The sequence below is a fragment of the Quercus suber genome, unplaced genomic scaffold (genome assembly GCF_002906115.3).
Source record: "Quercus suber isolate HL8 unplaced genomic scaffold, Cork oak 2.0 scaffold_65, whole genome shotgun sequence".
Lineage (NCBI taxonomy): Eukaryota > Viridiplantae > Streptophyta > Magnoliopsida > Fagales > Fagaceae > Quercus > Quercus suber.
Genome location: NW_027069530.1, coordinates 299442 through 311430, shown reverse-complemented (window position 1 = coordinate 311430; position 11989 = coordinate 299442). Strand labels below are relative to the sequence as shown.

General features: G+C 32.3%; 1 protein-coding gene across 1 annotated transcript; it reads right to left on the bottom strand.

Moving 5' to 3' along the window:
• Positions 1-2998: 2998 nt before the first annotated feature.
• On the bottom strand, positions 2999-8050 carry LOC111999145 (transcription factor MYB118). The gene is made up of 3 exons (XM_065772856.1): positions 7476-8050; positions 7151-7277; positions 2999-3686 (listed from the first exon to the last, which is right to left on the bottom strand). Exons 1-3 carry the CDS (start codon positions 8048-8050, stop codon positions 3066-3068), a joined length of 1323 nt encoding a protein of 440 aa, XP_065628928.1. The 3' UTR covers positions 2999-3065.
• Positions 8051-11989: the final 3939 nt, after the last annotated feature.

Below are 11989 nucleotides of genomic sequence, written 5' to 3'. Positions count from 1 at the left end.
ACCGACGGAGTTAAAAGCAGACGGCTAGAACCTGAATCCCTGACGAAAGCCCAAGTGTTATCAAAATAACCACGGGGCATCGTCTCCCACTCTTCCTGACAACACACCCTATCCGTCCCTTTAACAAAAAAGAACCTACTCTTCCAATCTCTATTTGAATCTGGCATCTCAGACACTAGTCTCAAATCCCTCTCCCTAACGATAAAATGATACATCCCTTTAGAAGAAGCAAGGTGATGAGGCCTATAGCAGTAGAAGAACTCATCCAAAGAAAGTTAACGATGTCCTCCACTCAAACGACCCCACAAAACCTTAGCACTTATATAGATCCTCCATGAATTCGAAGCAATCTGGCTAATAGACAACCGCAGAAAGTCAACCAACTGACGGTGTAAGGCCGTCAAGGGCAGTCTAAGCCCCGCAGCAAACATAGCGTCGTACATACCGACGTCTGCGGTTCTCCCCGTATAGCACTTTTCATTTTCCCTGGGGAGATGGATGGGAATGTGGTTTGGAATTTGGTAATGGCCACGCAACTCTTTGAAGACCCTATCACTCATTTTTGGTAAAAATTTATTAACGGCCCATTCCTTAGGTAGGATGAAGGGACGGCTACCTCTAGGACTTCCTAAAGTCCCCTCACAGGACTCCTCGCCACCTTCATCTCCGTCACTATCCACCTCTTCTCCCATCTTAACTTCACCCTCCTCATCTACTGCCCTCTCCTGACCTTCGTTTTCATAGCTCCCTACTTCCTCGTCAGGATATTGGGTTGAAGTCTCTCTCTCTCTCTCTGACGACTAGGAAAAGCTCCCGAACTCATGACCTGAACCAAATACCTCGTCGAAGCCCGCTCCATCGCGGACCGACGACTGATCACTCAACGCGTCACTTGACATCTGACTACCTAAAAATGACGGATTTATTCTAAGCACCTAAGATGACGACCTCACTATAAGAGAAATCAATTGAAATAAAGCATATATATATATATATATAAATAAAAATAAAAATAAAAAACTTACAAGTTTCTTAAAACGAGCGACGGTTCTAAGAGCAACTGCAGCAACACAGGCGTCGATGTGGGTGAATTGATGGAACAAGGGCGACGGATCTTTTCTCCAGGAATCAATAAAGATGAAATAGGAAAAATGAGGAAAAGAGGTGGGTTATATATAAAGGGGAAATGCACAGAAGACAAAGCGACGCCCTCGTCCAGAAGCGGAGCCAACTAGAATGTGCCACGTGTCCGAGCATTTAATAATGACTGCTCGAGGGATCGCTTATGAATTATTTTCTCTCTCCTGGCCAAAGTGAAAGTTAGCAATGAAAAATATAACTCCATAACCCATCAGTTTGACCTAATGGAGATATGGAGTAGGGGGCAACTGATAAGTAAAATTATTAGATGCAAGGCGTTCCAAGATTTAACCCGTTAGGTTTAGCTTGTGGAATAGGTCCTACAGCTTAAGCTAACGGGGTAAATTGTAAGAGAAGCTGAAGACCCAAAAAACTGACGGACAGTGACTTGATAGGAAGAAAGTTAGCGAAGCTCACTCAGGAGGTAACACCATCAAAAAGCTGACGCCGTTATGGCTGAAGGGAATAAGACAAGCTGACGATCCTGAAGCTGACGGTCTTAGTGAAACTTTGGCTTGGTCACCACGCATGAGTATATAAGAAAATGACTTGTATCCCACACTTAATGTTAGTATCCTACAAGGAAAGGATTCCGTAATATACACTCATTAGGATTCTCATAAGGAAAGTACTTCTAGCCCGAGGAAGAGATGGTCAACCCTCTACTACTATAAAAGTTTCAATACCCTCACAAATTAAGGTACGCATTATTAAACCCTCTCCAGTACTCTAGAGTTGTAAGAAGTTCTAACTTGACCTTCGGAGGGTATTTGGCGGGCACCACACTGGTGCTCTTCGTTAGGTCTTCTCTTTTTCTTTGTGCAGGTGACGTATCGAGTGCATGAGCATTGTGTGACTCACTGGTGATATTTTCAGCATCATCACAAGTAACCCAAGGTTTAGCCCAAACCAGTTTTAGCAATGGCCACTATGTCTCTACTTTGAATAGCAATCGACCATGACTGTGCCTGAATTGGAGTTGGCGCAGAGAACTCAAAATTGTATACCTGGAAAAAGCAAAATTCTAACAACCCCTGTGAGAGAGGTACTGGCTTCAAGATTTCTGGTGGTTTTTTTTTTTTTTTTTTGAGCCTATAGAGGATTGAAAAACAAATTTTGGAATGAAAATTTTTAAAATTTAGGAATGAAAAACAAATTTTAAAAAAATTTGGGAACTGAAATATTATTTTACACTAATAATTGTATACTCCACATCTATCATATAGCCATGATAAAATTTCATTAGGTAATTGTCCAAAAAAAATCCCCCTTCTTTCACAAAACCGTTATTCCAGTTTGGTGACATAAGCCAACAAACGCATATAAATATAATAATGTCTTATCTAATAATAGACGTAGCAATCATCATATAGTATTTCTTCACAGTTCAAAGGGTCTACGATTCTATGTTATATTTCGTAGATTATTCAAACCTTAGAGCTATATATAATAATACCACACCTGCATAAGGGTTAGTATAATATAATTTTGCACAAATGCATGCAATTGCAAGCTTCCCAAGCTTCATGGGATGCATAAGCAAGCATTCATGTCATCAAAATGAGCCAAAAATTGAAGTAAAATAGCAACATTTTTAAAATCCAAAAGAAACATGACATAGATTATAGCATACAAGATGCTAATTAATTAGTCCAAGCTAATTGTCACCCATAAGTTGGGGATAATACAACACACAAGTCTGAAATTTATGAAAATACAAGTCCAAATCTTTTTAGTTTTTTGGAGGATAGGCACTCACACATACTGAAATAAAAATAACATAGATAAGAAAATGTCAGCTGAGAGATCCACCACTTACATCTTCATGTTCCAATGGCATACAAGCTTTGGAGGGCTGAGCAACTTGGAACTTTGGGAGATACTTCATCACCTTGCAAAAGAAGCCCACCAAGAATTCACATAGCTCAATCGCTTCCTCGACCTACAGTTATCTCGTAGAACTCCATTTCCCTGCCCAACTGATCGAGTATCAAGTAATTAGTCATATCCATGGACATCTCAAACTGCCAGTTGCTATCATCAAAATCGGATATACAAGGCATCTCCTCATCCTCAAGCATGGGCACATAGAAATTAATATTATTTTCAGGGGGCATAGCGTTGTTTAGAGACACACCAATATTGGCCACCTCGTTATGATTGTAGACGTTAGTTAGGAATGCTGCCCAGTTTGGGGAGGTGAGGTCTGAGTTCTCAAGTTGAACTTGGGGGTTGTTGGTCACCATATTCACCATGTACGCGCTTGACTCTGAGAGACTGTTGTTGTTGTTGATGATGGAGTTGTCATCGACGTGCATATTGGGTGAGGTCAATGCCTTGATGTAGCTTTGCAGGAGGGTGGCGCTAGAGTTGGAGTCCCTGCTGTTCTTCTTTGAGTTCTGCCTTCTTTTGGTTGCATTCCAGTGATTTTTGATGGTGTTCTCAGTCCTTCCTGGCAGCCTCCTAGCAATTTCTGCCCATTTGTTTCCAATTTGCTTGTGAACTTCAATCAGGATCCTATCTTCTTCTTCAGTCCAGTTATCTTTCTGCAAACATGACAAAGAATAATGTGTAAGAAGGATGAATATAGAATCAACTTGAAATAGATTGTGGTCATACTATGGCAAAGATATATATATATATATAAGCATTTGTATGATGCACTATTTAATGTGTCAATTCTTGCGTGTGTTGGTGTGTGCATATGAATTGATGGAAAGTATAATGAATGTAAGCAATACTCTTGTTACATGTATATCAAATTCATAAACATGAACTACACGAAAAGTAATATTACATACATCTACTACATAATTCTGCCTCATGTATTACATACTTTATTATATACAGGATTTCTTATACAAAGAAAAGAGAAAATTGTTAAAACCCATTTCGCTCTTCCCTGTGTATGTGTGTTTATTTCTCAAAAAGAAAAGAGAAAATTAACTTTGAAACATGTATGCATATCATTGTTTTACTTCAAAATGATACACTCTTTTTGAAACACACTCAATATACGCACACATTACATGTAATGTAACTTGATGTGATGTTATGCTACTTCACGGCTTTTCAATTTTCACTAAATAAGTATTTTTTACAAATTATCAATTGTTGGATTAAATTACCCTCTTACACCCTTTATGCTTGCGAATTATATATCAAAAAGATTGAAGATCATTAACTATCTAACTATAAAATGTTTAAATTTAAGGTTTTCTAACTTTAAAATTATACACAAAACATAAGTTTGTGATCAAATAATAAATAACTTCTAATCAACACGAAATTTGAAACGTGTATGGGTTCTATTCAATTCAAGATTTGGAAAAAAAAATAACACTATAAAAATATAGCATAAAAAATGGAAATGAAAGGGAAAAAAAAAAGTAAATAGATATATGTATTAGTATATTACAAAGTTGAATGAAATTCTGGACTAAAAAAATGACTATGTATGTTAAGTTATTTCTCTACTATATTTCCACTTAGTATGATACTTATATTGTCTTAATATAATTTTAAGATGCTAAATTAAATCAACTAAATAAATATTGAATATATTTAGTATTTTTTTTTCTTCAATTTTAATTGTCGTCCTCAAGCAAAAATATATAACAAATAAATGAAGATATAATATTTAATTCTATTTTTTTGTCAATTAGTCCTAAAAAAAATTATTTAATGTCTCATAATATTATAATTTAAATTATTTTATTTTTATATTTCAAAAAATAATTTATTTTTTATTTACAATTCAATATATGTAGATACATATAGATGTAGCAATAACATCTCTATTCATTCAAATTATAGAAAATTCATAATAGATAAAAGAAATTCAAGTTTATAATAAAAGTAAGAAAATATTGGGTTTAATAGAAATAGTAAAATATGGAATTAAAAATATTGATTTTGATAATTTCATTATTGTCTTTGTTGACATATCTTAATAAAAGAAATAATTATATATATTGCCAATAAAAGTATTTAAGTTTTGTCAAGTTGGAGTATTTTATACAAGTATAATATAAGAAATTTTTAATTCATGTTTAGTACATTTAATTAAATAAACATATAGTTTTAGAGTATTTTTGTTTCATAATATAAATTAAACAAGTTTCTTAAAAAAAATCGTGTGGGTAATAATGTAATATATGTTATAGTACACATATATTACTAATCATGACTTCGTCAATTGAAAAGAAAAGATCATTCTTTATATTTTTTTAAAAATAATTATGTTCATTATAATGAGAATCAACACAATTAGCTTTAATTTGCTAATGAGCTCGATGTACATTAAAAATCCCTTGCTGTGTTGGACTTAGGATATAACTTTCTTTTTCTTTTCTTTTCTTTTCTTTTTTTTTTTTTCTTTTTTTTTTTGAGAAACAAACACACATAGGAGAGAGGAAAAGATGTTCTAACACAAAAACACAACACATACTTAGGATAATTGTAAAGGAAATTAAGGCAAATTATATTTTAACCCCAAAACTTATTGTTAGAAAGATAATTGAGTTTATAATATTGAAAACCAACAATATTAAGGGCTAGTTTTATTATTTAGTCTAATTTCAATAATACCCTTGATGAACTTTACGAATTTCCTTGTAGTGCTGTGCCTAGGATAAAACTTAAAAATAAATGGATAAATTATATTTAAATACTATACTTTAAAGATATTTTTAAGTTTAACTCTATAGTTTCAAAATTTTCTATTCAAAACCTTAAAGTTTAAGATTTGTTATAAATTAAACCCTACACTTTCGCTAACTTCAAATTGGACCTTGAACTTTTGAACTTGTTATCAATTTAAACATCCAATCAAATCCATAGTTCCAAACTAGTAAAATATTTTGTAATCGAATAAGAGACTTAGACTTCAAATCTCACTACACTAAAAATTATACTTATTAAACCTCGCTCAAACATTGACCCAGTTTATGTGTCAGGTCACTAGGTCACCGGATAGATTTATGAAATCCATTATGATTCCTAAAAGGGATACAAGTAACTAGGGATATTATGTAATTAATTGGTTCACCAAGTGAATTATCAGTCGAACCGTTGGGTCAAATAAAATTTTTTAAAAAAATTTTATATATGTATATATATATATATATATTAAGTTTAAGAAATCATATATATAAATATGTAAATTTAAAATATTATTAAAAAAAAAAAGCATATACCTAAATTCAACTTGCAATTATGATTCAAAATCAAGTTTCACAATAACATAGTAGTATTTTGGTAGGATGAGAGTCTTGCAAGTAGACAGACCAAGAAATGCACTTTAAAAAAAATCTTTAGGTTTTCTACTCTTTAAATTACCATATCATAACATATTAAACAATAAAAAAATAATAATAAATTAAACTAATAAATGTAATTTTACAAATTTTACAAACTCAATTGAGTTATATAAACCCATCTGGGTTACTCAAATCACCATAAGCCCACTGGGTTTGACCGAGTCATATGTAGAAATAATCCATTTAAACACCCGAACTCACGAGTTTTCAGTTCGATCGGCCGGATCATTCGGGTTTAATACCTATATAAAAACGAATTAGTGTATTAAGGGTAAGTACATCAAGGGCCAGTGTTTTGAGATTAAGAAAAACTAAACCAATTAGGCACTCATCGAGATGCATGTTCATGCGTTGTTAAGCAAACCGACAAATGCTGGAAGGGTAAGTATTCAAATACTTTCGAAAACGACAAAAAGAAAAAAGTAAAACAAAAATACTACGTCATAATCTCCACACATTTGATAACACAGTTAGAAAAGTAAATATAATTACCAGAATCTTAATAAATGAAAAACTACAAATGTACAACGGGCATGCAAATATATGTATATATTTGTAAAATTATTATTAAATAAAAGAGTTTTGCTCTTATATATATGAATTTATTTTCATAAAAATATGTATATATGTATGGATTTCTGCATAAATGGAAGGTCATATAGAAAGAAGAGATGAAAAAAAAAAAAAACCCTAATGTCAGGCCGCAAATGGTTGTGCCATCTCTCCCTGCACTGCTTCCCCACTCTCCCAGTAATGATCCTAGCAATTTGAGACCATTTCTTTATACCAAACCGGTCTACCAACTGCACCAATAGCCTGCAAATAGAGATTTACAATGACCAATTCTTTATCAGTAAATAACAATACCAAACATAAAACCCTAGTTGGAAGGAAAAAAACAAAAAACAGAAAACAGAAAACAAAAAAAAGAAAAGAAAATTTTGAGAGAATATATTCCTGAATTTTCCAAGAAATAAAACAAACAAAAATGAACTAATATAATTCTCTACTGGCCTGTCTTCTTGTGGAGTCCATTGCCCTTTGATTATGTTAGCGTATTTCTTTCGGGCTTTGCTTGCCTTCCCCATGTGCAGTCGCTGCTGCTTCTTCAGATCAACTTTGCTAAGATATTTATTAGTTTCAGCTCCTGTGCATGACATGCTTTCAGCCAAACTACCATTTGCTGATCCAAGTTGTTGAGTATTGAGAGGCAGATATGCCTCAGTTTGGACTACAGAATGGACCAAATCTTTTTGAGGATTATCCCTAAGGCCTAGGCTAATATCATTCTCAAGGCCATGCATGTTTCCATTTTTGCCATCAGGTGCAAATACAGAAGATGCATAAGCATTGAAATCACTGCAAAACTCATTTGCAAAAAGCGAAATTGGATGGTGGGGATTCAAGTTGGACCCATTAAAGGGAACAGCATGATCAAAATGGTGAACATTATTAGGAGCCAAGGCATTAGAGGAATTAGAGCCTGCTATGGAGAATCCATCTCCCCCCAACTCATTTGGTAGCTCTTGTTTTGAGGGACTACCAGAGAGAAGGTTGGGAAAATAAGGAAGATTTCCACCAAACGCCATGCAGCATAATAGAGATGAAATAACAAAAGCCTAAAGAAAGGAAGGATAGCTTAATGTTGGTGTGAAGAGAAAGGGAGGTCCCTGGGGGGGTATTTATTAGTGAAAGAAACGCTAGGCTCTGGGCCCTACTGACTCTAAAACCATTGATTTTCTATATCCTACGGCTAAGATTGCTTGTTGAGTGTGACTGTTGAGCTTCCACTCTTAGTATTTGTCACTATTTTCAAGTGCGGATTGCGGAGAAAAGAAAAAGGAAAAAAAAAAAAAAAATTAAATCAAATTTTTAAAAAAATAAAAAATAAGAGTACTATTTTTTTTTCTTTTTCTTTTTTTTTTTAAGAAATGAACGAGTTGTATATAGAATGATTAGGTAGTTATAATGTTTGTACTTTATAAGAAAAATTCTCGGACAAGTGAAAGACACATGGAAGACATGGGCGCTGCCTTTTGCTCCGTTTTAAGGCAAAATAACCCACCAACGGCATGAGTCTAATTTCTTTTACTATATAAATTTTGTGTGTGTTTGTTTATATATTAGAGCCATTCATAATGCCCTCCAATCAAATATCACGGTTCTACTATGAAGAATCATATTGTGGAAATTAATTATTAGGTGGGACAATGCAACAATTTGGTGGCAACAAAAAAAGTAAATTTTGTTTTGGCTTCATGAATGAGGTTTCTAAATTCTAATACCCTTATCATGAGCTTAAAAAAATTAATATTGCTTGCTTCATTGGATTTTTTCTTAGCAAGTGCCAACTAATTTTTGACACATTTTTTTTTTTAAATGTAGCTTTAAATGCTATTTTATATTAATTATAATTGTGAGTCAAAGTGCAAAGCAGTCGAGATTAATCAATTTTGTTGAGAAAGAGAGTTCAATTTCTAAAGATTTTTATAACAAAATGATGTTTGTTAGGCAATGTTCACATCAATTAATAGAGTTACGGTTTATTTATACACCAATTAAATTATCATTCGGATCTCTGAAATGTGTGTGTGTGTGTGTGTGTGTGTGTTTTTTTCAAATAAAAAAAAAAAAAGTCCCAACAATTGATCAAACCCGCCGTATAAAAATAAGCAAGCCAACAATGTGAGTGTAACAAGGAAATTAAGGTCACTTCTGGGGGTTCCTCTTTGAAGCTCAACTCTCATAACAAAAAGGCCCTTTTATTTTCTCCATATTTTTATGAAATTTGAAAGCAATTTTCTTTTGAATTTTTTTCATTGAACATATATATTCTTCACACTCTCAATAATAATTTCATGCATCTGGTATAGGTAATCCCACTTTCATAATGTGTGGACTTCACAATTGTGTGAGATCTACGCGCCTTGAGAGAACGCATGCATACATATATCTCCTATTACTAAATACCCAAAAAGTAAAAGATGCGTTTTAGATACCATTCACAAATGTTGTCTTAAAGTGAGGGTAATAAAGTCATTCAAAACTTAGGTTGGCAACCATATTTATCCATTAGGTATTGTGGTTTTTTTTTTTTTTTTTATAATTTGATAATTGGGAGAGGGGAAATTTTAAACATACATATCATTGCTAGAAACACTAAAAAAAATGTGACAATCAATTGAGCTATAAAGCTTTAGGTATTGAGGTTGAAATTTGAAATGAACCTAAATAGGCCTTTTTTTTTTCTTTTTTAAAAAGGGATGGGCTTGTTTGAAGCTATGCATGACTCATAAGCTATGTGTAATTTTGTTTTCTTAAGAATGAAGGCTGTGTGTAAGTTAATTAAAGGGGATCAAATATTTAAAAGCAATTTACTTTTGAATTGTTTTCATTGAACCAACTTGTGTGTAAGCTAATTAAAGGGGATCACTTATTTAAAAACAATTTACTTTTGAATTATTTTCATTGAACTAACTTCATCATGTTATGCGAACTTGTTATATATATTCTCCACACTTTCAATAATAATTTCATGCATTCAGATACATGTACTTTCATAATGTGTGGATCTCACAGCTGTGTGAGATCCACGCATTATGAAAGAGAGTATGCTTGCATATATCTCCTATCACTAAATACCCACAAAGTGAAAGATATGTTTTAGATATTATCCCAAATTTTTTTGGTCTTAAAGTGAGGGTAATAAAGTCATTTAAAAATCAGGCCTGTAACCATATTTGTCCTTTAGGTATTGAGGGGTTTTTTTTTTTTTTTTTTTAAATCTTATAAGTTGATAATTGGGGAAGGGGGAGATTTGAAACCTAAATGTTTCCATTGAAAATACCAAAAAGTGTCAACCAATTAAGTTTCAAGGTTTTAAATATTCACTTCTTATTCTTGTTCTTCTTCTTCTTCTTCTTCTTTACAAATGTACACCACAATCTCCATTCATAAGATGTGTACTTATTTTTCTTCTTAAGAATTAAAGCTTTGTTTAAATTAAAGGGGAGCAATCAACTTGTAATTGAATATTTCACATCTCCTTAATTGGTATCTAATTTAATGGCTATATGGCCACTTCTTCTTCTTCTTCTTCTTCTTCTTTTAAACAAACACACACACACACAAGGGAGAGAGAATGAGGTTTTAATACAAAGGTACACCACAAGCTCCATTCATAAAATGTGTACTTATTTTTCTTCTTAAGAATTAAAGTTGTGTTTAAATTAAAGGCACTTAATTTGTAATAGAATATTTCACATCTCCTCAATTGGTATCTAATTTAATGGCTGTATGCCACTTTTTTCTTTTTCTTTTTCTTTTTTTTGGAGAAACAAACATAAATACAAGGGAGAGAGAATGATATTTTAACACAAAGGTACACCACAAGCTTCATTCATAAGATGTGTACTTATTCTTCTTCTTAAGAATTAAAGCTGTGTTTAAATTAAAGGGGAGCACATAATTTGTCATTGAATATTTCACATCTCCTCAATTGGTATCTAATTTAATCTAATTTAATGGTTGTACGGCCACTTCTTCTTTTTTTTTCTTTTTTTTCTTTTTTTGGAGAAACAAATTTAAACATACACACAAGGGAGAGAGAATGGGGTTTTAACACAAAGGTACACCACAAGCTCCACTCATAAAATATATACTTATTTTTCTTCTTAAGAATTAAAGTTGTGCATTTAATTTAAATTAAAGGGAAGAACTTAATTTGTACTTGAATATTTCACATCTCCTCAATTGGTATCTAATTTAATGGCTATATGGCCTCTTCTTCTTCTTCTTCTTCTTCTTCTTCTTTTAATTATTATTATTATTATTTATTATTATTATTTGGAGAAACAAACACAAACACACACACAAGGGAGAGGGAATGAGATTTTAACACAAAGGTACATCACAAGCTCTACTCATAGGATGTGTACTTATTTTTCTTCTTAAGAATTAAAGTTGTGTTTAAATTAAAGGAGAGCACTTAATTTGTACTTGAATATTTCACATCTCCTCAATTGGTATCTAATTTAATGGCTGTATTTATTCCTAATTAAGTTATTACTAAACTTAGAAATATGCAATTACTTTACATGGATATTGCCAAAAAAAAACTATATCTATTAAACTCCACTTTTATATCTATTAAACTCTACTTTCCTTTCTTGAGTAATGCTAGAGATATAAAATTTTTTACAAAAAATTTTACAAACTGCTTATATGATAAGTGATTATTAGTAAATGAAAAAATGATATTAATGGTGAGTTTAAATGAAAACCAATAAGGAGTAGATCACATCAACAATTTGTAAAAATATTGTAAAATAATATGTATCTGTAACTTTACTCTTCTTCCTTTAATCTATAGTGCAAGGAATAGGTGCATATTTTCCTACTTGGTATGCAAGAAGCAATAAAAATGAAGTGTAAATGGTATTTCATTGATTGTATGGGCTTTAAGAACAATTAGTATTAGACTTTAATGTGCTTTAATTTACTTCTAGTAAAAGACTTGATAAATACTC